This window comes from Schistocerca americana, chromosome 10 (assembly GCF_021461395.2).
Source record: "Schistocerca americana isolate TAMUIC-IGC-003095 chromosome 10, iqSchAmer2.1, whole genome shotgun sequence".
Lineage (NCBI taxonomy): Eukaryota > Metazoa > Arthropoda > Insecta > Orthoptera > Acrididae > Schistocerca > Schistocerca americana.
In genome coordinates, this window is record NC_060128.1 from 191,157,351 (window position 1) to 191,183,179 (window position 25,829).

The following is a 25,829-nucleotide window of genomic DNA, read 5'->3' on the forward strand; positions in this document are numbered from 1 at the left end:
CGACACATGCACAAATTTGAATAAAGCGAACAGCGGAAAAAAAGTTGCACGAGGGAAGTTTGAATACAGCTCGCTCGATTGGTAGTCCAACATCGTAGCCACTTACCCACGACGCCACTTTTAATTGTCTGCTACTCTATATTGAACTTCTTGTTCTTGGATGTTCACTGCTTCTATTTCGCTTTTTTTCCACAGTTCAGTACACCTTCTTCCTGTTTTCATTCTTGATCTGTGTTCAGTTTTCGACCAGCTGCCCACTGCGTCCTCTTACCACTACTTATGAGGGAAGGTGGGGGGATTCGATGTGGAGTTTCCCTCGTTAGTATTGCGGGCAGGTTCATTGGTTTGTGACAGACTGGTACGGGGTGTCGTAACTGAAATGAGAAGTAAGAGAAGATGGTTGTGTGGCGGTGAGATCAGGATTAGGGTTTGGACAGTAAATCAATGAATATGTCTGGTACACTAGACAGGCAAATCTAGGACGGTAATAGCTCTGAATGGACGACAAAGTCGAATCAGTGGTAAAAGTGAATATGTAAAGAATTTTTTTCTTCTTGACTAAATTACTTTAATCACAAATTTGACATCAATAATGAATTATCCTAACTGAAACATATATTACAGTTTATGTTATTAACCCCCACAAAATTAAATAATATACTTTCAGGTAGTATACCATATTTGCAGTACCAAAGTGGTAGATGGAATTAGTGTTGTTGAAAACAAAATATTTTTTCACCAAATGATTATATAAATTACCATATATAAATTATTTGTACAAACTCTAGTAACATCAACTTAAAGAAGTAATTTTTTTCACCACAGCACAAAGCGACACTGTAACCGTAATGAATACAAAGTTGGATAAACATAGTCAGCAACAGCTCAGTATTCACGCAGTAAAATACGAGAGTAATAAACCTAAAGTTGCTGCTACTAAAATGAATGATGATGACGAACATGCACTACTATTTGAGTTTGGGGTAGTAGTTTCTGGCTCTCCAGTTGGTCCTGTCTCTCCAGTTGGATCTGTCTCTCCAGTTGGTTCTGTCTCTCCAGTTGGTTCTGTCTCTCCAGTTGGTTCTGTCTCTCCAGTTGGTTCTGTCACTCCAGTTGGTTCTGTCTGTCCAGTTGGTTCCGGCTGGTTCTCGATATACGTCTGCAGCCAGACGCGGATACTGTCGCGATGTTTATCCGTCCAGTCCATGTTTCCCTGGGCTGCAGCTAGAGACGCCTGCACGACCTGCAGTGTTGCTGAGTCGAAGTTTGCTTCATTGTCATTAACAAAACTGGTGAGCTGGAAAACAAAAATTTTTTTGGTAAAGACAAAACATAATGTGCTGAACAATTTTTCTTAGAATACAAAATGGTGGAACAACTGTTTACGTAATTTCTTGTATTCATCTGGCTGGTACTTGTTTGAGAAACAAGGGTTCTTAACTCATTGAAATCATATTTATGTTTGTTCCTTCACCCTCTGTGTTATCAAACTCTTCTGTCAGCATGGAGTGTCGGATCGTGTACGGCTCTAAATGGAGAGAGCTTTGGAGTAGTGGGCCGGCCGAAGTGGCCGTGCGGTTAAAGGCGCTGCAGTCTGGAACCGCAAGACCACTACGGTCGCAGGTTCGAATCCTGCCTCGGGAATGGATATTTGTGATGTCCTTAGGTTAGTTAGGTTTAACTAGTTCTAAGTTCTAGGGGACTAATGACCTCAGCAGTTGAGTCCCATAGTGCTCAGAGCCATTTGAACCATTTTTTTGGAGTAGTGGATGTGTGGATTTCACTTCTATCAAATCTACAAACATGCTTCACAGAGTACGGAGCAGTCCATGGGTGGTACTTTGTACCACTACGAGACATCCCCTTTCCCATTCGTCTACCGACTGAAACGAGGTTGAAGGGATGGTCCGTGCGCCTCCGTACGAGCTGTAATCTACCTTATTTAGCCCTACCTGTAGTCCTCACGTGTGGGTGCAAAATGAAGCCAGGTGGATCGTACCGCAGTTTGTTGCAAATGCCAGCCCACTAAATATCATCCATAGGGTTTCCTGAAAAATCATCTTCCTCTCTCCATGGATTCCCGTTTGAGTTCGCAGAGGATTTCCATAACACTCACACGACGATGCACCCAGCAGTCACAAATCTACGAACACGTGTATAAATTGCTCCGATGTCTTCCTTTAATCCGATCTAGTATGAATCCCAAACACGCGAGCAGTACCCAAGAATTGGTCGCACCAGCGTCCTATATGCGGTCTCCTTTACGGATGAAACAAACTTTCCCAAAATTCTCCCAATAAGGCAAAGTCGAGCATTCGCTTTCCCTACCACAGAATCTTCATATACTCGGTGCAGTTTATATCGCTTTGCAGCGTTACACGCAGATATTTAAACGAGGTGACTGTGTCAAGTAGAACGCTACTGATGCCGTATTACAACATTGCGGATTTCTTTTCCCTACTCACGATGGAAAAGAATATGAAACGTACAGGGACAAGAGGGGCGCTGTTGCATGATAACATACAGGCCCTCCATCTGAATGCCCTGAAAACCGTCTTGAGCATGTAAGTGAAGAAGCCGAGCAACCAGAAATTTCTCGCAGCTGAACCGCTTTGATATAAAAAAATGTGCACCTACTAGGATGCTAAGGGCAGAAATTGTTATCCGTAGGAGGAGCTTATGCATTATGACAAAAACTCGGAGTGGGTGTACACGCAATTCCTTATTTATGAGAATCTATTGATACATTACTGAGCGATTTCTCGAAACAACCAAAATGCCACTTGCCATTGTTTACGGCCAGGATTTTATGTGTACTTATACCATTTCGTTTCGTTTCGCATCAACACATCTAGATATTTTCAGACTATTTGAGCGTCCTATATGGGGTCTCCTTTACAGCTGAACCGCTATCTCCAAAAATTCTCCCATCAGACCGAAATCGACCGTTCGCCTTCCCTACCGCAGTTCCCACGAGCTCTTTCCACTTCATACACCACTGGCCATTAAAATTGCTACACCACGAAGATGACGTGCTACAGACGCGAAATTTAACCGACAGGAAGAAGATGCTGTGATATGCAAATGATTAGCTTTTCACAGCATTTACACAATGTTGGCGCCGGTGGCGACACCTACAACGTGCTGACATGAGGAAAGTTTCCAACCGATTTCTCATACACAAACAGCAGTTGACCGGCGTTGCCTGGTGAAACGTCGTTCTGATGCCTCGTGTAAGGAGCAGGTCCTGTACAGGCCTTTCTGGATACAGAAAATGTTCGACTGGTGCCCTGGCCAGCACATTCTCCAGACCTCTCACCAATTGAAAACGTCTGGTCAATGGTGGCCGAGCAACTGGCTCGTCACAATACGCCAGTCACTACTCTTCATGAACTGTGGTATCGTGTTGAAGCTGCATGGGCAGCTGTACCTATATACGCCATCCAAGCTTTGTTTGACTCAACGCCCAGGCGTATCAAGGCCGTTATTTCGGCCAGAGGTGGTTGTACTGGGTGCTGATTTCTCAGGATCTATGCACCCAAATTGCGTGAAAATGTAATCACTTGTCAGTTGTAGTTTAATATATTTGTCCAATGAATACCCGTTTATCATCTGTGTGTAGCAATTTTGATGGCCAGTAGTGTATAAATATACTTCATATAATAAGATAATAAGATATTTAAACTACTTGACTGTGTCCAAATAGTAATACTGTATGGAAATATTACAGGTTCTATATTTAGGGCTAGCTGCCATTCATCGTACCAACTGGAAATTTTGTCTAAGTCGTCTTGTATCATCCTACAGTTACTCAACTTGGAAGCCTTACGTACACCATGGCATCATTAGGAAACAACCGGAGACTGCTGCCGACCCTGTCCGCCAAATAATTTATGTATATAGGGAACAACAGCGGTCCCATCACCATTCCCTGGGGCGCTCCTGACCGTTCCCTTGTCTCTGATGAACACTAGCTGTAGAGGACGACATACTGCGTTCTGTTATTTAAGACACTGGTGTAACCTATTCTTGAGTACTGCTCGAGTGTTTGGGATCCGTACGAGGCCGCATTGAAGGAAGACATCGAAGCAAGTGGGAGGCGGGCTGCTAGATTTATTACAGGTAGGTTCGAAGGACACGTAAGTGTTATAGAGGTGCTACGTGAACTCAAATGGGAACGAATGGTGGAAGACGACGTCCTTTTCGAGAAACACTGTTGAGAAAATTTAGAGAAGCTGGCTGCCGAACGATTGTGCTGTCGCCAACATACACTGCGCGTAAGGACCACGAAGATACGAGAAATTAGCGCTCATACGGAGACATGTAGAAAATCGTTTTTCCATCACTCTATTTGCGAGTGGTCCAGTAAATGAAATGAGAAGCAGTGGTACACGGTACCCTACGCCACGCACCCTACCGTGACTTGCGGAGTATCTATAAAGATGCAGATTGTAGCAGCATTCCACTGACACTAACATTATAGGAAGGCCAGAATGAGTTTTCCAATCTGCAACGGAGTGTACGCTGATGTGAAACTTCCTGGCAGATTAACTCAGCACAACTTCCGTGTATTTTGGAAGGTGGGAGATGAGGTACTGGCGGAAGTGAAGCTGTGAGGGCAGTTCGTGAGTCGTGTTTGGGTAGCTCAGATGGTAGAGCAGTTGCCCGCGAAAGACAAAGGTCCAGGGTTCGAGTCCCAGTCTGGCACGTAGTTTTAGTGAGCCAGGAAGCTTCATTACAGGAATGGTTCTCCAATTCTTCCTTACTATCTCCAGTTTAACCGTGTGCGAAAGAATCTGCCACTGACTTCACCAAAGAACAATTTCGCGCAAGTTATCAAGAGTCCGCCTACACTGTGCCTGCACTCAACCAGCTGAAACACTTCCCCGTACATTACAGTGTGCCGGCCGAAGTGGCCGTGCGGTTAAAGGCGCTACAGTCTGGAACCGCAAGACCGCTACGGTCGCAGGTTCGAATCCTGCCTCGGGCATGGATGTTTGTGATGTCCTTAGGTTAGTTAGGTTTAACTAGTTCTAAGGTCTAGGGGACTAATGACCTCAGCAGTTGAGTCACATAGTGCTCGGAGCCATTTGAACCATTTAAACCATTACAGTGTCATCAGTAAACAGCCTCAACTTGTTGACCATTCCGTCCGAAAGCCCGTTTCTCTGCAAGGGGTAGTCACAAGCTTTTAATCATCACTACTAAATAGTAAATTTACGTAATTAATTATATGAACGTATGGTGTCTGTTCTTTTGGACACGACTGAAAGAACGGACACGATGTGGAAGCCGCAGCTGTGATACATTTTGTATATCAAAGTGGAGAGAGGAGAAAGGAAAGTAAAAGGAACAAATTATTGATATCAGGCGCATTGGGACTTTTTGCGGAATCAACGGCGACGAGAGAAAGTGTGTACTGGATTGGGACACCCGGACACAGTGTTAATCGCAAATGCGCGGACTATCTCGGTATGCTCATTTCCATCTAACGCCACCTGCCTTGTCCATAAGCTCTGTGCTCGCGCTGGAAGCCGAACGTTAATGTGCATGCACGCTGACAGTTGTGGCCATGGAGGCCTATCAGTTATGTGAAAGCATGGTGTCTGTTCTTTCAGACATTTTCATTCTTCGCCACTGATTCCTCATAAAGTCCCGACGCAGCTAATACCATCAGTTCTTACCCTCTTCTTTCCTTTATCCCCGGCCGGCCGGTGTGGCCGAGCGGTTCTAGGCGTTTCAGTCTGGAACCGCGCGACCGCTACGGTCGCAGGTTCGAATCCTGTCTCGGGCATGGATGTGTGTGATGTCCTTAGGTTAGTCAGGTTTAAGTAGTTCTAACTTTTATGGGGACTGATGACCTGAGATGTTAAGTCCCATAGTGCTCAGAGCCATTTGAACCTTTCTTCCCCCTCCACCTTCAATTTAAATAATAACTGCGTAATTAATGCTTTATTTCGTCTGCAGGTACATGTCTGTAGACCTAATACAAATTGACAGCCTCATGCCACAGTACTGTAGCAGTCCGCAAGGAGAGCCAGAACGAATTGGTGCAGCCCATTGATACGGTCCAGTATCGAGTTCGGTTTCTGAATTCGAAGGGGAACAATCCAAATGGCCAACGGTCTTGCGGCTGTATTAACTCTGGTTCCCGTCAGGCAAATTTAAGCGCTTTCGGGCTTGGCTAGCACTTGAATGGGCGACCATCCGGGTCTGCTGTTGGCAAGCAGTAAGCACTCATTCCTTGTAAGACCACTTGCGGAGCTATTTGACTGGGAACTAGTGGCTCTGGTCACGAAAACATACGGGCGGCAGAGCAGTGTGCTGTCCACATGCCACTCCATATCAACCGGCGGGGGTGGCCGAGCAGTTCTAGGCACTACAGTCTGGAACCGCGCAACGCTACTATCGCAGGTTGGAATCCCACCTCGGGCATGGATGTGTGTGATGTCCTTAGGTTAGTCAGGTTTAAGTAGATCTAAGTTCTAGGGGACAGATGACCTCAGAAGTTAAGTCCCATAGCGCTCAGAGCCATTTGAACCATTTTGAACATATCCGCATCCAGTGATGCCTATCGGCTGAGGATGACAAGGTGGCCGGTCGGTACCTGTTGACCTCCCGACGTCTGTTCGGACAAGTTTAGTTTAGTCTGACGTTGGAACAATCCACCCAGAGGAGGTGGAAATGTACAACAATGCCTATCGTCTGAGGATGACAAGGTGGCCGGTCGGTACCTGTTGACCTCCCGACGTCTGTTCGGACAAGTTTAGTTTAGTCTGACGTTGGAACAATCCACCCAGAGGAGGTGGAAATGTACAACAACAATGCACCACTATATGACCTAGTGATTCGGTGGCGGAGGAGATTCCACTGTAGTCGAACAAGTCTGAATGGCGAAGAACGAAGTGGCATTTCCATCTAACGCCACCTGCCTTGTCCATAAGCTCTGTGCTCGCGCTGGAAGTCGAACGTTAATGTGCATCCACGCCGACAGTTGTGGATTCACTGCCCATGGAGGCCTATCAGTTATGTGAAAGCATGGTGTCTGTTCTTTCAGACATTTTCATTCTTCGCCACTGATTCCTCATAAAGTCCCGACGCAGCTAATACCAAGAGATAAGAAAAGAGTGAGAAATGACCGAAAAGAATGTTGACGGAAGAGACTTGAAAACATCAGATCAGCATGGATGCGTTTAGGCGAGGTCCTGTATCATTGATAACACTCATTAAGGGGAAGAATAGTCTGAATTGTACTAAAAAGGTAAATAGATCACAGAAAACAATCGTTCTCATAAAAGTTTTCAGAAATCGTTATTCTATTGAAAGTAATTGTCAAAGATGCATTGTAGCTGGCTTCACCTAACTTCCAACACGTCATAAAAAGAAAATAGTGTAGAAATACTAGTACGTTGGACTACAAAATTCCAAAATGAAAACAGCAGTTTGAATAAAGTCAGTGCCGCCATTAGACTGTTGTTTATTTACAGTGTTACATTTACACTTACACAATCATGATTTCGGCTTTAAAGTGGCATTATCAAGTGTTTTAAGAGTTATAAATTGACTAAGATGGCACACTGTCGTATTAAAATACACTACACATACGACAGTATGCTATCTTAGGCAATTTATAACACTTAAAACACTTGATAATGGCACTTTGAAGCCGAAATCATGATTGTGTAAGTGTAAATGTAACACTGTAAATAAACAACAGTCTAATGGCGGTACTGACTTTAAAGAAATATATTATGATTGTGGCCACGCATTAAAAAAAAAAAAAAAAAAGCAGTGTTACAACAGGAATTAATTGAGGATGCAGAAGTCACGGGATAGCGATATACTCATATACATATGGTGGTACTATGGCGGTACTATCGCGTACACAAGGTATAAATGGGTAGTGCGTTGGCGGAGCCGTCATTACTGCTCAGGCGGTTCGTGTGAAAAGGCCTCCGACGTGATTCTGGCCGCGCGACGGGAATTAGCAGACTTTGAACGCGAAATGGTAATTAGAGCCAGATGTGTGCGACATTCCGTTTCAGGAATTCAATATTCCGAGATCCACAGTGTCAAGAGTGTGTCGAGGGCACCAAATAGCAGGCATTACCTCCCACCACGGACAGTGCAGTGGCCGACAACATGCACTTAACGACCGAGAGCAACGGCGTATGCATAGAGTGGTTAGTGCTGACAGACAAGCAACACTGCGTGAAATAACCGCAGAAATCAGCGTTGAACCGCAGAACGCAACCATCAGGACAGTGCGGCAAAATTTGGCGTTAATGGGCTGTGGCAGCAGCCTAACACCATGACATCGCCTGCAGTTTCTCTCCTGGGCTCGTGACCATATCGGCTGGACCCTAGACGACTGGAAAACCATGGAATGGTCAGAAGAATGCTGGTAAGAGCTGTTCGTAGGGTTCGAGCGTGGTGCAGGCCCCACAGAGCCATCGACCCAATTTGTCAACAAGGCACTGTGCAAGCTGGTAGTGGCTCCAGAACAGTGCGGGCTGTGTTTTCATGGAATAGACTGCGTCCTCTGGCTGGAAACGGTTATGTTCGGTTACTTGGAGACAACTGCAGCCATTCGAAGACTTCAGGTTCCCAAACAATGCTGGAAATTTTACGGAAGACAGTGCACAATGTCACCAGCCCACAATTTTTCGCGAGTGGTTTGAAGAACATCCCGGACAGTTCGAGCGAATGATTTAGCCATCCAGATCGGCGGACATGAATCCTATCGAACATTTTGGGACGTAATCGAGAGATCAATTCGTGGACAGACTCCTGATCTGGCAAGAATTTCGGCATTATGGACAGCTATAGAGGCGGCATCTCTCAGTATGGACTTCCAACCACTTGTCCCCTCCACGCCACGCCGAGTTGCTCGACTAGGCCGGGCAGAAGGGCGTCTGACACGGCATTACGAGGCGCTCCGTGACTCTTGTCACCCCACTGTAAACCTACACGATATTTTACTCATTTTAGTACTGGGCACTGTATAGCGAAGATGATGAGGAATGGCACAGTACTCGACGCATTCTGAAACATGCAGTCTAGTTACTTATTGACTATATGGAATTTTCTTTAGCGAGTGTTATTTTTTTTTACTTGCAGCGGATACTTACCTCATTAAGCTGCTCTTCCGTGGTCAACCTCGCCGCAATACCAGAGACAACGGTGCTGATAATGTTGAAGCCGCCGTAACTGCAAAAAGAGGTTACACGTTTTACTTGTTGAACTCATTAATAGCCTCCTCTAGAGTGAACGATATTAACATTAGTGTTTGTCCCAGAAAAGCTGAGTCCTCTATGGTAGTTTATAATCTACCTGACACTGTGAACTACAGTAAACAGCAGAATCTGAAATGAAGTGGGAATACATGGAGCAGTTCACACTGTGATCGACTTTCTCCTTACGTCGCTAGTTGTGCCCTAGGTGAGTACAGTTAATTACACTGGAGCGCCAAAGAAACTGGTACAGGCATGCGTATTCAAATACAGATACGTAAATAGGCAGAATACTGCTCTCCGGTCGGCAACGCCTATATAAGACTACAAGTGTCTGGCGCAGTTGTTAGATCAGCTACTGCTGCTACGCTGGCAACTTATCAAGATTTGAGTGAGTTTGAACGTGGTGTTACAATCGGCGCACGAGCGATGGGACGCAGCATTTCCGAGGTAGCGGTGATTGGGGATTTTCCCGTACGAGGATTTCACGAGTGTACCGTGAATATCAGGAATCGGGTAAAACATCAAATCTCCGGAATCGTTGCGGCCGGAAAAAGATCCTGCAAGAATGGGACCGACGACGACTGAAGAGAATCATTAAACGTGACAGAAGTGCAACCCATGCGCAAATTGCTGCAGATTTCAAACTTTCCTGGAAAAATTAAACTGTGTCCGGACCGAGACTCGAACTCGAGACCCTTGCCTTTCGCGGGCAAATGCTCTCCTGTGAGCGTCTGTACAGTTTACAAGGTAGAAAAACAGATACTGGCAGAAGTAAAGCTGTGAGGACGGGTTGTGAGTTGTGCTTGGGCAGCTCAGATGGTAGAGCACTTGCGCGCGAAAGGCAAAGGTCCCGAGTTGAGTCACGGCCCGGAACGCAGTTTTAATTTGACAGGAAAGTTTCATGTCACCGCACACTTCACACTCCGCTCCAGAGTGAAAATCTCATCTGCTGCAGGTTTCAATACTAGGCCATCAACAAGTGTCAGCGTGCGAACCATTGAACGAAACATCATCGATACCGGCCTTCGGAGGGCCCACTCGTGTATCCTTGATGACTGCACGACACAGAGCTTTACGTCTCGCCTGGGTCCGTCAACACCGACACAGGACTGTTGATGACTGGAAACTTGTTGCCTGGTGGAAAGAGTTTCGTTTCAAATGGTATCGAGCAGATGGACGTGTACGTGTATCGAGACAGCCTCGTGAATCCGTAGACATGAATGGCGGCAGGGGACTGTTCAAGCTGCTAGAGGATCTGTAATGGACTGGGGCGTATGCAGCTGGAGTGAAATGGGACCCCTGATACGTCTAGATACGACTCTGTCAGGTGACACGTACGTAAGCATCCTGTCTGATCACATGCATCCATTCATGTCCGTTGTGCATTCCGACTGACTTGCTGAATTCCGGCAGTACTATGCGACACCACACACGTCCATAATTGTTACAAAGTTTCTCCAGGAACACTCTTCTGAGTTTAGACACTTCTCATGGCCACCAAACCCCCGAGCCACGAACATTGTTGAGCATACTTGGGATGCCTTGCAATGTGCTGTTGAGAAGAGATCTTCACCCCCTAGTACTTTTAAGGATTCATGGACGATTCTGCACGATTCATGATGTCCATTCCCTCCAGCCCTACTTAAGACATTAGTCGAGTCCATGACACATCGTGTTGCGGCACATCTACAGGCTCGCGGGGGCCATACAGGTGTAGCAGTTTGTTTGGCTCTTCAGTCTAAGTGTAGTTGCGAATATGGGCAACCATCAGCTGTATAGTGGAATGATGATAGTGAAAAATTGTGCCTAACCGGGCTTCGAACCCGGATTCCCCGCGTATTGAGAGCGGTCGCCCGACTATTCAGCTATCCGAGCATGACCTACAACCAGACGCAAATACCCATATGTCGTCAACCATGTGTCTACATCCTATACTAGTACATACAGGGAGACATTTCAGTTGAGACTCTGCATGTGCATCTTTTCAGAGATGGTTGCAGGACTCGGTTGTTCGCTACAGGATGTCAAATCAAACGCCTTTCAGTCGTCTAATTTCCAAACTTATTTTATTTTTCTACCAGCTTCGGTGATTTACTACGCCATCTTCAGGCCCATGACCGACGTGTAGGAAGAGCCCGCCTCAGTTCTGGTCAAAACAGGGACCAGCATTCAAATACTGGCACCTGTAGGTTTCTGCTCGCTACATCGATCACTTCAACCACTGTCTGCCGACTGTTGGAGAGTGTAAGAGTTGGAACGTACAACAGGTGTTTTAGATCGACTGCTAATGTACAAGTGTTACTTGCAGGCATGAAGAAGTCGCAATATTCTTCATGTTTGTTAGTGCGCTTTCTCTTGACCTGTGGTGCAGCTCTAGTGCATTCTGAGCTGTTGTTCTTGTGGGAGTCCTTGCTCATCAAGGTGCAACACGTCACACGTCTTACAAGTATCTCACCTCGGCCTTGCAAATGGTATATTTGGAAAGTATTTAAAAAGGATCCTACTATAAATCATGTCTTTAACTTTTATCTCTAAAAATTTTGACTTTAAATGTATTCTATAAAGGGCTAATATTAAGTTCACAGCAGATATATTCTTTAGACTACTTCTACTGTAATGATTCTACTCTCTTGTTACAGGCGTCGTATGTTGGTTTATCAGTACACTATCGTCCTAAGTATATTTACAGCTGTATAAACCATCATGGTACGACACTCGATCCATCTTTAGTTTTTTGGTTAATGTCACACTGCTCCTCCTTGAAACTCCAAATACTTTCACGAATGTTTGCGGGCAAGCGAAATGACCGCCGTTTCTACCAGGAACGGTATGTATCACGCTTGATTGACGGCGACTACATAGGTTAGTCATATTTACCATTACGCCATATGGATCCCGACAGTTTTTTTTTAAACACATTAGAAATATGCCTTGAGTAGTTACAGTATCTTCTGGAAAACTACTGCAGGTAAAAGTCTGGACATGTTTTACTAGATTCGCCAGTTCAATAACAACAATCCTTTACTGATTCACGAAGATATGGAAAAATTTAATATGTTATTCTACCAGCAAAACTAAAGAGAAAAGTACATATAAACAAAGGTCCGCAAATGTTTAGTACGGATTTACGGCTAATAAACGATTTTGCGTGAAATTTAGCAACTTCGCTAATACGAAGCCATCGCAAAACTGTACGAGGTTAAAGTAAAGCACGATTTCCATTTATTTTGTTATTAGTGATCTGGTGAACCTAATAAAACATGTCCCAGACTTGTACCTGCAGTAATTTTCCAGAATATCTAGAGAAGCAAAGTTCGTAAACTTTAAGTTATTAACTACTTGTCCCAAATTGTTTTTAAATTGCAGACAACTGCACATAGTTTTCAATAGTACTTGTAGGGAATTTAATTTTGAAAAAATGATGGTAATAACGTTAATTGAAAGTGTATGAATGTGTCAGATAATCTGCTTTTATTAATAACATAGCACACCCAACTTCATGCTAAACGGGAGCAAACGAAGCTCAGTGATAAGGAAGTTGTACAGCGTACATACAATTTCACAATACATTCACAATAAATGTTCAAAATGCCTCTACCGATTTCAATGCATTTAGCTGCACGTGTATGAACAGATTTTGTTGCCCGTTTCAGTTTCACAGTGTTGTTCCTAATTTCGTCTACTGCATGCATAATGCTAGCAGGTAATGCAGATACACGTCTGGAACATGTTTTATTAGATTCACCAGATCAATAACAAAATAAATGGAAATCGTGCTGTACTTTAACCTCTTACAGTTTTGCGGTGGCTTTACATTGATGAAGTTGCTAAATTTCAGGGAAAATCTTTTATTAGCTGTAGCTCTGTAACTAAACATTAGCTTACCTTTGTTTATATGAACAATTTTCTTTAGTTTTACTTGTAGAATAACGTATTAAAATATTTGCATATCTTCGTGAATCACCCTGAAGAAGTCGTGAGATGAATTTGTTGTGAATTCATTTGACGTAGACTTGCAAGACAGGATACACCTGCAGTTCAACTGACGTGGGGAAAGTTATTACGTTAGTTTCTAGATATTTAAATACAGTTTCTTATTACATTAGATACATCTCCATTCCCCGTGTTTCACTGAAATAAATACTGTTATGCATACGTTGTATATTGTTTACCACTTACGGTAGAATCAAACCTAGTTCTGGCAAGAATGGAACAATTCAGTATATAAATAAAATAACTTTATTTATTTATTCGGATTTCACCGAAATTGTTTTCCCAGAACACGTAATATATTCTGATCCTGCGATATGCCGTCTAACTTTCGCAGATAAGAAACGTTTTGAGACATTACTAGCATCATTTTGTTCTTCGACAGCGTAAACATGCCCTTAAACAACAAACAATATGGCAACTATTACGTTCGCCGGTTAAACTGATGTAATTCGAAGCTGATTTTTAGGCACGTTTAGAATGAAGGAGATCGTGAATCTAGCACCAACGACATCTGTTGATCACTGTTACGATTCGTTACCTTCGTCACACGATGAAGCGCTTTTACGGGCGGTGTTCCATATGTAAGGCGACACATTTTTTTTTTCTCAAGGTATGTTGGTTTTACTCAGGATCCCTAAACACCATATTATTCCCCACTCTTTTGGCTGTGAACTTCTATTTTTCAACATAATCTCCGTTTAATGCGATGGCCTTACGCCACCTTACTGGCAGGGCCTGTCTGCTAGCATGGTACCATTCTACTGGTCGACGTAGGAGCCAACGCCTTGCTTACTGCTTCCTGCGTGGCGCATCCTCCGATGGGCCAAACAGATGGAAGTCGGAAGGTGCGAGATCCGGGCTGTAAGGTGGATGAGGGGGACAGTCCCATGAGGTTTTGTGAGCAGACATGCGCGAGGCCTTTCTAAGCCGTGCTCACTCCAAACTATGCGTTCCCTTGAACTTGGCTGTCTGTCTGTGTTTGGTTTCCCGCCGTTGTTGCGGCTATTCCATGGTTCTTCCTCCTTCTACGTGTGGCACCAGCCATATGTATCTATATTTGCACCATCTTTGGTCTGGTGCATATAGTTTCCGGCTAGGGGCTGTGCGGGCAGTCGGTCGGTTGGTGTGGACCAGGGAGGCTATCTCCGTGCGGCGCAGTCGACTGTGTCTGCTGGCGGTCCCTGCGCAGTGTCGGGGCGTGTGTGGAGCTGTCCGATCGCTACGAGCTCCGTGGCTCACCGACCCAGGACGTCAAAGTTGAGTGGTGTGTTAAGTACTCAAGGCACGTCCATTCATGTTGTGTCGTTCGTTTCGGTGGTTCGCTGTTGGGGAGCTTTTTCTGTGAGCAACACCAAGTATTTTGTAGTGGTGAAATCGAGCTGCCGTGCAGTGGTGTCAAGTATATTGGTCGACTACAATTTGAGTGCACCAGCGGATTTTTCTGCCTTGTGGCCGTTAGTGTTCCGGTTACCTGTCGTGGCCACTAAGGCAATTTCAGGCAGTGTCCTTTGCTCACCTGTTGTCACAGTCCAACACCGCGTGTAGTTTTGACAGCTTAATACATATTTCATTGTGGATAATCAGGTCTGTAACAGTGTGGTCTTTGAGTTTTCATGTTGTGATTGGTGGCTAGCAAGTCGTTTGGTTGGTCGGTCTGTGACTGTCTCTTGGTTGGGTTACCGACGGATCAAGTATAGTTGGGGCCACCAGTTGTCGCACCTACGTGAACTTTAATGTTTGTGGGGCAGGTCCACCCCCCCCCCCCTCCCCCTCCCCCGGATACATCTGAGTGCCGGTGTACTGCCATTTTCATGGGTGTTTAATGGTCTGTTGGTAATCTATTATAGCCAATGCCTTAAAGAAAATTTTTTTTATTGTGGTTTATGTAAATCAAGGGCCTTCAGCCCGTATAAGAAAGTCTGAATTCTGGCAAGTGGATATTTTGCTGAAAGTTACTGTTGTTGTGCTAGCTTTTCATTTAGTGCGCTGTCAGCCACTTAAAACTTAAACGTTCAACGTATTTTGAATTTTTGGAAAATCAATTGTGGGCCTTCAGCCGCTTAAAACCTTATTTTTAAATTTAGTTATTGTCGCTGCGTTGCTTTAGTGTGCTTTTGGCCACTTTAAACTTAAAGGTTAAAGTATTTTTTTGAATTTTTGGAAAATCAACTGTGGGCCTTCAGCCACTTAAAGCCTTATTCTCAAAATTTCCCCTTAAGCGAAAACATTGCGTGCTTCTGCCTTAAAAGATTGTTGTAATATATTTTAAAATTTTGAAATTTAATTGTGGCCTTCAGCCGTTTGTATTGCACCTTGTATATGTTTGTTCTATCCACTTTTGCCTTGAGGCTTTCAGCCTAGATGTGATACATACATATACATTTTTATTATTTTATTTGCAATTTTAACTGTGTGTCTTCAGTCACTTGAAATTTACCTTGCTGATTTTTAAGATTTCTCGTTTGGAGGCCCTCAGCCGTGAAAGAATTGGATTTTGAAACTCGTAGTTGTAAACATTCGGCTATGTGCCGTTTTGGTTTAAAAGTGTTATTAAATTACAATAAATTAAAATTTTGAACTGAAACTGACTGACACCTTATTTGGCCCTTTCCACAATTCTAATCACCTGTTCTACCGAGCGGATTTAGCGGGCGTATCACTTTCGTTGTCATGGAAAAAGAGAAGTTCTTTAACATTTTTGTGGTGACGAACACGCTGAAATTTTTCTTCAATTTCGTGAGGGTAGCACAATTCACTTCAGAGTTGATCGTTGCACCATGAGGGAGGACATCAAACAGAACAACCCTTCAGAGTCCCAGAAGACTTTAACGGCTGAGGGTCCGGCTCTGAACTCTTTCTTCGGGGGAGACGTGGTCCGTTTGCCATTTTGCTTCCGGTTCAAAGTGGTGAACCCATGCTTCATCACTTTCGACGATTTTCGACAAAGAAATGTCACGATCAGCTTCGTAACTCCGCAGAGACGGTCCTTCGGTTCTCTTTGTGGTCTTCTGTTACGCACCGAGGAACCCTTCGGGCTCACACCTTTGAGTACCCCAGCAGGTGGACGAGTGTGTCAACACTACCCACAGAGACGTCCAATTGAGCAGCGAGGTGTCTGATTGCGAACCGTCCACCACCTGGAGTGAGAGTGTCCGCACGTTCCAACATTGCAGGATTCACAGCTGCGTGCGTTCGGCCGGCACACGGAGGTCGGACAAGTTTGCGCGACGTCGTTTCGAAGATGGAGATGCATCGCCTGATTGTGCCTTGTTTCACTGCCAGGTCTCCGTAGACATTCTGCAAGCGCTTATGAATACTTGCGATACTCTGGATTTCCACGAAAAGAAATTTAATGACAGTTCTTTACTTGGAACGGATCCCCATTAGGGACGCCATTTTGAAGGCTATGCACAGTGCCGACACTTACCAAACTTCGTGAAACTATAGTCTGAAGCGGGAATGTTCGACGATGTCCCACAACAAACTCCGCACTTTTGCAACGAAAACTGGGCGAGAAAAAGGTGTGCTGCATTACTTATTGAACGCTCCTCGTAGTATAATATACTCGCAAGTACAAGGCGTGTTTTTTAAGCAAGTACCGTTTTGAAATTAAAAAAAAAGACGTGCTAAGATATCTCAATAATTTTATTTTTACACGAAAGCCTGTACCTTAATCTACGCACTGACGCCATTACAGTCTGATTCTTCCTTGTTTACATTGTGTACTGAGTGTTTAAGATGCCTCCGATAATCGTGAGTCCCGCCGACTGTGAAGTACGGACTGTTATAAGATTTCTTAGTGCTAAAGGCCTAAAAGCGGCCGATATTCGTCGTGAGATCTTTGCAGTTTACGGAGAAACATCATGAGTGATGGAATGGCAAGAAAGTGGGTGAGAGCATTTAAAGATGGCCGCACAAATGTGCATGATGAAAAATGGAGTGGGCGTCCTTCGGTCGTTAATGAAAGTTTGGTGCAGGAAGTGGACAATAAGGTAAGAGAAAACAGACGTTTCAAGATTTCCTCCTTGAGGAATGACTTTCCTAATGTTTCTTATAGTGTTTTGTATGGCATTGTGACCGAGCACTTGAATTACCGAAAATTGTGCGCACGTTGGGTACCGAAAATGTTGACGGATGTGCACAAAACCAAACGTTTAGACAGTGCATTGACTTTCCTTGAGCGGTAACACAACGACGGTGATGATTTCTTAAGCTAAATTGTTACGGTCGATGAAACATGGGTGGCCTATGTCACACCAGAATCAAAGCAACACTCCATGGAAGTTGAGCAAGGGCATCGTTTTGCTGCAAGACGATGCCCGTCCGCATGTGGCGAATCAGACCAAAGATCTCATCACATCTTTTCGATGGGAAACTCTAGATCATCATCCGTAGAGCCCCAATCTTGCGCTCAGTGACTACCATCTGTTGCTGCACTTGAAGAAACACCTGGGCGGTCAGCGTCTTCAAGACGATGACGAAGTCAAAACAGTGGTGATGCAGTGGTTAAAAAGTCAGGCGGCCGACTTCTATGACGAGGGTATTCAAAAACTGGTACAACGTTATGACAAGTGCCTCAATATTGACGGAAATTATGTAGAAAGGTAGATTTAGGTACAGGCTTTCATGTAAAAATAAAATTATTGAGATATCTTAGCATGTCTTTTTTTAATTTCAAAACGGTACTTACTTAAAAAAACACGCCTCGTTTGTAATGTAATAAAACCAGTTCTGAAGGAAAAGATACTTAGCACTTTTCGAACGTTGGGGCTACAATTGGGGAGCTACTTCAGCTGTTCTGGGGTCTGGAGAACTGACCACATGCCCCTCCTCCCTCCGCATGCCCCCCCCCCCCCCGACCTTAGCTCATCACAGAGTTAATTTCATACAGATACTGTTGTGTACGTAGTTCCGCGTAGTCAACGCGTACACAACTTTCCCACTAGAGCGCGCCCCGCTAAGCACAACAGCGCAGGCGTAGAGCTCGTCCGTCTCCGCACTACGAGATGGCGCTGCCTTAGAGACGGACCAAATTCTGCTTCCGCCGATCCACGTATTAATATGTAACGCAGCCAATGAGATTTCTGCTAAAGTAGAACTTTTTCTGCTCGCGGATCACACTCGCGCAGTGATACCTGAACGTGCGAGGTATTATAACGAGTGTACAGACCTCGGATTAGTCAGTCTGCATTTGTCTGCACCAGTCTGTACAAGTCTGCATTAGTCTGTACCAGTCTATAGTCAAGTTTCAGTCTGCACCTAATAAGATTACCGTATTCCTGTACTTAGCCATGAAGATAAATGTGTAGACACTTTTGTCAAGTATCAGAGATATATGAGAATAAGATTAACGTAGCAATACCAACGGAACTTCAGATTGGCAATTGTAAATAGCATCCAAAACCAAATTAAGTAATTTTATGCTTGTTATTATTTTAATAAATGTGTGTGAAAATTAATCAAGTTCTGTTTAAAGTTGGTCACCGTCAGTCTGCTACTCTAAGCGTGCAAGTGGCATTTCTATCGTCTTACCTAACGGCAGAAGATAAACACGCCACGATAAGACCACGAGACATATTGCTCACATTCGCCTACTTCGTTAGAGCGACAAGTCAAATAATCTGATGGTGTGTGTACCGAAGGTCTTACAGTATGCACACTACAGATACCTTAAGGAGTCAATGAAAACCCAAAACTTCTTCAGTAAATGAAACCTTCACATTTGTAGTCGTATGATTCTTGAGCGAATCACCTTCATAGGTGATATATGCAGGATACTCACTACTGCCTGATGGCGTCGAAGTTCTGGCTGAGGAAGTTGAGCGCAGCCTGGATGCCCTGCGGCGTGCCGAAGGTGGAGGAGAAGACGGTGGACGAGTCCTGGCTCCTGATGCCGGAGTTGTTCGTGATGGTCTTGGTGAGGTACCTGCGAACAGCGGTGGCACAAGGTCAGGCGGTAACTCCGACACAGACACGTCTAAACTTATTCTGGTCGCACAGCATCTGCACGTGGGTGTGCTGTGCCTGCAGTTGTAAGAGGTAGGTGCAAGGCAGAACTGTGTTACTACAAACACGTACAGCTTCAGCGGTAAAACACACACATTAACAATGGTCCACGTAGCCAAGCTGGCAAAAGCAACCTCAGATCTTACGTGACGTGTTCAGAAAGTAAGTGTAATACTTCCAGAATGAGATTTTCACTCTGCAGCGGAGTGTGGACTGATATAAAACTTCCTGGCACATTAAAACTGTGTGCCCGACCGAGACTCGAACTGGGGACCTTTCCCTTTCGCGGGCAAGTGCTCTACCATCTGAGCTACCGAAGCACGACTCATGCCCGGTACTCACAGCTTTACTTCTGCCAGTACCTCGTCTCCTACCTTCCAAACTTTACAGAAGCTCTCCTGCGAACCATGCAGAACTAGCCCTCCTGAAACAAAGGATATTGCGGAGACATGGCTTAGCCACAGCCTGGGGGATGTTTCCAGAATGAGATTTTCACTCTGCAGCGGCGTGTGCGCTGATATGAAACTTCCTGGCAGATTAAAACTGTGTGCCGGACCGAGACTAGAATTCGGGACCTTTGCCTTTCGCGGGCAAGTGCTCTACCATCTGAGGTACCGAAGCACGACTCACGCCCGGTACTCACAGCTTTGCTTCTGCCAGTACCTCGTCTCCTACCTTCCAAATTTTACGGAAGCTCCTTTCTTTCAGGAGTGCTAGTTCTGCCAGGTTCGCAGGAGAGCTTCTGTAAAATTTGGATGGTAGGAGACGAGGTACTGGAAGAAGTAAAGCTGTGAGTACCGGGCGTGAGTCGTGCTTCGGTAGCTCAGATGATAGAGCACTTGCCCTCGAAAGGCAAAGGTCCCGACTTCGAGTCTCGGTCGGGCACACAGTTTTAATCTGCCAGGAAGTTTCAAATCTAATACTGTTGTTGATAATTCATCAGGGTTATATGGCCGTGGTCCATGGAATTCTTCTATTCCTACCGTTTCGTCCAATACTACGTTGGACATCTTCAGAGGTATGGCTGGTCCTGCTGAGTCCTGCCGACTGACGAGACGGGCGTCGGAGGGCGGCCTAAATACCGAGGAAAGTGGGCGTGGTCTAGCTCGCACATAGTAGCAGAGAGAAAACTAGTCAAAGATAAAATGTAACTATCGATAATACTCCGTCACAGATAAAAATCACTTATCGATTCTGTAACGCCACTGTCCATATCTCGCTTAATTTCAAGGCCTCTTCTTTTCTATTAAAATTATCTTCATGTTTATAAATTTCAATAGCCTCCCTATACAGTCATGGATAATAGTTCGTGGTAGAACTTACAACTGTAGTTTCAGAAAACTTAACTACATGGTCACCGGACTGAAGTGCATGCTCCGCAACGGCCGATTTATCTCTTTTTCCCAGTCGGCAAAGACTTTTATGCTCCTTTACCCTCGTATTCACACTTGCTTTCGTAGTACCAATATAGGCCTTGCCACAGGTACACGGAATTTTACGCACACCGCTAGATGATAAAGGTGGCCTTCTATCTTTAACAGAACGAAGTACTTGTCCTATTTTTCTGGTAGGTTTGAATACCGGTTTCACTTTATGTTTCAGCAAAATTTTGCTGATTCGATCTGTAACCTTACTAATGAAAGGTAAAGACACCGTGTTCTTCCATTGCTGTGTACCATCCTTGTCCTTTGGCATAGACCACGCCCACTTTCGTCGGTATTTAGGCCGCTTTCCGACTCGTCAGTCGCCAGGACTCAACAAGATAAGCCATACAACTGAGGATGTCCAAAGTAGTATTGGACGAAACGTTAGTAATAGAAGTATTCCATGGACCACGGCCATATAACCCGGAAGAATTATCAACAACAGCACCACCCGGTCGTGAAAGCCTTCATTGTATGATAAGTGGTGGTGGTTGTTGGGATGTTTAAGGGGGACTAAACAGCTAATATGGTAAGTCTAATATGTTTTTTTTTAATTTTTTTTTGAAAGTCTAACCAGAAAAAATTACAATATATTGTCGATAAATTCGTTGACTATTTTTCCACGTGATCGCCGTCCCCTTTCAATGCGTCTGCTAAGCCGCGACACGAGTGTCTTTAAGTCCTCCTCGAAGAACTCTCCAGTCAGCTCCTCTGCCACTTCAGTACCTCTTTCTGCACCTGTTCACAGGTTGAAAATTTAGTCCCACCCGCGAGTGCCTTCAAGGAGGTGGAAAGATGGTAGTCTGAAGGCGCCAAATCAGGATAATACGGAGGGCGGTTCAAGACATCCCGACCAAGTGAGCCTAGGAGCGCCTCGGCGGCCAAGCCTGTGTGGGTACGGGCGTTGTCGGGCAATGAGCACACTCCATTCGCCAGCATCCCCTCACTTTGTTTTGAATCGTTTTGAGATTTTGCAGGGTCTCACAGTATCTTGTACGCTGATGGTCTCCAATTGAGGTAGAAAATTGACCAAAATAATACCTTTTCGGTCACAAAACTCAGAGACCATTATTTTGTCCACAACTGTGATTCTGTATTTTTTCCAGCAAATGGAAAATTGGTGTGACGCCATTGTGAAAATTGTCTTTTTGTCTCAGACTTGTAATGAGCCAGTAACGTTTCATCTCCAGTCACAGTAGAGCTCAGAAAATCCTCACCTTGCAGTTCAAGTCGCTGGAGAAACTCGCGGGTGTTACCTACCACACTTTTCTCGTACTTGCTCTGTTAGCTGTTTTCGGACACATCATGAGCACAGTTAGCTGTATCACAGCGTTTCTGTGAGTGTCTCGTAAGAAAGAGTTCTGGAGAGTTGAGAAACACCGCAGAAATTTCGTCCACTGTCAATCGGCGGTTTTCGCGAACAGTTCTCCTCCATTTTATGCACCAACTCGTCAGTCAAAATGGAAGATTTTCCACTCCTCTGTTTGTCATGAACCTTTGTTCTGCCTCCACTGAACTGCGTACACCTCTCACACACTCTTGTTGTATTCATAATAACTTCGCCGTAAACCGTTTCGATAAGCGAAAATGTTTCGGAAGGCGCTGTTCCTTCCGCAAGTAGGATGCGTATCACAACACGTGGCTTGCACTTCGTTACCGACATCTTTCACTCAGCTGGACACTTCAGTGCGAGTTTACGAACTACCGCGTTTCTGCCATCGTCACTCTGGTCAGGGGATTCCCCCCTGTACCACTCAGTGTTGTCAACCCTCAAAAATAAAATTGTTGTTCATGGAGGTCTTTGAAATTAAATGAAAGGCAGTTCGTTTTTGCCATGCGCGTTTTGATTCTTTTATTTGTGACGCATCTTCAGCGGCCTGTAATACATGTTCCTTTTTATATACTTATTAATAAATATGTTACTTTGTTACGTTTTATCGTGTTTTCCTCTTGTTTTTCAAGTTAGAAACAACTTTTGCAGCACAAGTTTCGTGTGGTTAATTTATCGTTTGGTGCGCTTACGACTTACAGTGTTGCTAGTCCATGTGAGTGTATAGTCCTGGAGATGTGTTTATTCGGTCCCCGTAGTCCAGGTGGCCGATTTCGGGCGATTTTATCGCCCAAGTACATTACAACACTTCGCTTGCACTTTTCGTAGTGTGTGGTCAGTGTGTGTGTTTACAGTGTGTGTGTTTACAGTGTGTGTGTTTACAGTGTGTAATGTTGCCGGCTGTCACTGCGTGTTTATCTTTTGACCGTGTTTTGTGTGTGGTTTGATATATGTTAATTGGTTGTGTGTGTGTGTGTGTGTGTGTGTGTGTGTGTGTGTGTGTGTGTGTGTGTGTCTGTGGTGTGGGAGAGACAGGGGGAAAGAGAGAGAGAGAGAGAGAGAGAGAGAGAGAGAGAGAGGGAGGGAGGGAGAGATAGGGAGAGACAGAGGAGGGGGTATTCATTGCTTATTATTTCTAGTTATGTTCCATGTTTCTGTTTGTTATTGTTTTAATGGCTAACATATCAGTTATTGGTCATATCGATTTGTTGATTAATTGCTTTCTTTTTAATTGCAAGGGCTCTTTGGTTTCCTATAATATTAGGAGTCTTTTGTTGTAATTGTTCACTCTAATTCTTTCCACGTAAATATTTTATCAGATGTTCAGCAAAGGTAGAGTGGCTGCTTTTATACTTCCAGCATCTTATATGTTCCTTACACCTAGTGCTGAAATTCTTCCCTGTCATCCCTACATATACTGATTCACATTCTCGACGTTCCAACTGTTATATACATGCTTCTTGATATTTTACTGGTTTGCCTATTGCTGTTTGTAAATGTAAGTTGAATATGTTTCTTGTTCTGTAAGAAATGTGTAATCCTTGTGCTTTAGTGCATTTGCTATTTTGTGTGTTTATTTGTGTCGGTACGTTACAATGTACCATTTCTTTTTGTTAGTCATGTCATGGGTGTCACAGTTTTGTGTTTCTGTGCATGCTGTAATGTCAGTAATGACTGTGGTGTTTGTGCGCTATGATCGTTTTCATGTTTCTGTAGTTGTGTAGTTACATCTTTGTGTTATATGGACGTTAAAACTGTTGTTTGTGTCTATGAGTTGTATTGTTTGCAACTCTCTTCACAGTTTTCTTTTTCAAGTGGATATTATTTAGTCAGTATAAGATGTGTCGCAGGACCGCACATTTTTCATTCTGTGGTTGGTTGGATGTAGTCTGTATAACTGTATCTGTGGCAGTTAGCTTTCTGAACATGTCAGATGTGTGCTTATTGCTATCCAATCCACTCACACAAAGAATGACTCACTCACATATAACAGAAACCCCACACACAACGCAAACAGAAAACCACACATGAACACACAGCGACAGTTGACAAAACTACGCACTCCAAACATTCACACGGACTAGCAACACTGTAAATTGTGTCATCAAACAGTAATTTAATCTCACAAAACGTGACGCAGCAAAACTTGTTTCTAACTTGGAAAAATGAAAACATGAGAAGATGTAACATAGTAGCATACTTGTAACTACTACTACGTAATGCATTTATTATACAGGGTGAGTCACCTAACGTTACCGCTGTGTATTTCGTAAACCACATCAAATACTGACGAACCGATTCCACAGACCGAACGTGAGGAGAGGGGCTAGTGTAATTGTTTAATACAAACCATACAAAAATGTACGGAAGTATGTTTTTTAAAACAAACCTACGTTTTTTTTAAATGGAACCACGTTAGTTTTGTTAGCACATCTGAACATATAAACAAATACGTAATCAGTGCCGTTTGTTGCATTGTAAAATGTTAATTACATCCGGAGATATTGTAACCTAAAGTTGACGCTTGAAACCTCCGACGATCAGTTGCGTGTTGTAACAAACACGGGCCACGGTCGGCGAGCAGCATCTGCAGGGACATGTTTACGATGACGACCGTGTTTACGAGTGTGGCTGTAGTGCACTGTTGTGGTTTGGTCCAGCTGTCGCAGTGTCCGCATGTAGCGCTTGCTTCTATTGTTATTCTGCATTCGTCTCCACACGCAGATCAACTGTAGTACACCGTGTTACCAGACGTCTGTGATAGTGTAGTGTTGTAGGAACTGTGACCATGGTGTATTCGAACTCTGAAAAGGCGGAGATGATACTCATCTATGGCGAGTGTCGACGAAATGCAGCTGAAGCCTGCAGGGTGTATGCAGAACGGTACCCGGACAGAGAGCATCCAACGTGAAAAGGCGGAGATGAAACTCATCTATAGCGAGTGTCGATGAAATGCAGCTGAAGCCTGCAGGGTGTATGCAGAACGGTACCCGGACAGAGAGCATCCAACGTGAAAAGGCGGAGATGAAACTCATCTATAGCGAGTGTCGATGAAATGCAGCTGAAGCCTGCAGGGTGTATGCAGAACGGTACCCGGACAGAGAGCATCCAACGTGAAAAGGCGGAGATGAAACTCATCTATAGCGAGTGTCGATGAAATGCAGCTGAAGCCTGCAGGGTGTATGCAGAACGGTACCCGGACAGAGAGCATCCAACGTGCCGCACATTGCAAAACATCTACCGCCAACTGTATGCAACAGGTATGGTCGTAGCACGCAAACGGGTCCGTAACAGGCCCGTCACAGGAGAAGCGGGTGCAGTTGGTGTGTTAGCTGCTGTTGCCGTGAACCCACCGCTTTCACCCGTTTCAAGTGTTGCTCCATAAGCAATTACATGGAGATGACTTTAATCATCGAGTGCAATTCTGTCAATGGGCATTAACAGAGAATGCGTTGCAGTTCTACCTGTTTACCGATGAAGCGGGTTTCACAAACCACGGGGCAGTGAATCTACGGACCATGCATTACTGGGCCGTGGACAATCCTCGATGGCTCAGACAGGTAGAGCGACAGCGACCGTAGACTGTAAATGTATGGTGCGGAATGATTGGCGACCACCTCATTGGTCCTCACTTCATTGCAGGGGCCCAAACAGCTGCAACATACATCGCGTTTCTACAGAATGATCTGCCAACGTTGCTCGAAAATGTCCCACTGGAAACGCGTCGACGTATGTGGTATCAGCATGATGGTGCACCTGCACATTCCGCAATTAACACTAGGCTGAACCTTGACAGGATGTTCGACGGGCGTTTCATAGGACGTGGAGGACGCATAAATT

At 44.5% G+C, this 25,829-nt stretch overlaps 1 protein-coding gene across 1 annotated transcript in view; it reads right to left on the minus strand.

Moving 5' to 3' along the window:
- Positions 1 to 572: 572 nt before the first annotated feature.
- The window catches only part of LOC124552378 (aminopeptidase N-like), a 151,733-nt gene continuing 126,476 nt past the window's right edge, over positions 573 to 25,829 (minus strand). The window contains exons 14-16 of the mRNA XM_047126642.1: positions 19,012 to 19,155; positions 9,132 to 9,210; positions 573 to 1,297 (exon numbers count right to left, since the gene is read on the minus strand). Coding sequence (XP_046982598.1) covers positions 893 to 1,297; positions 9,132 to 9,210; positions 19,012 to 19,155 — 628 coding nt within the window. The 3' untranslated portion in view covers positions 573 to 892. The remainder of the gene's footprint in view (positions 1,298 to 9,131; positions 9,211 to 19,011; positions 19,156 to 25,829) is intronic.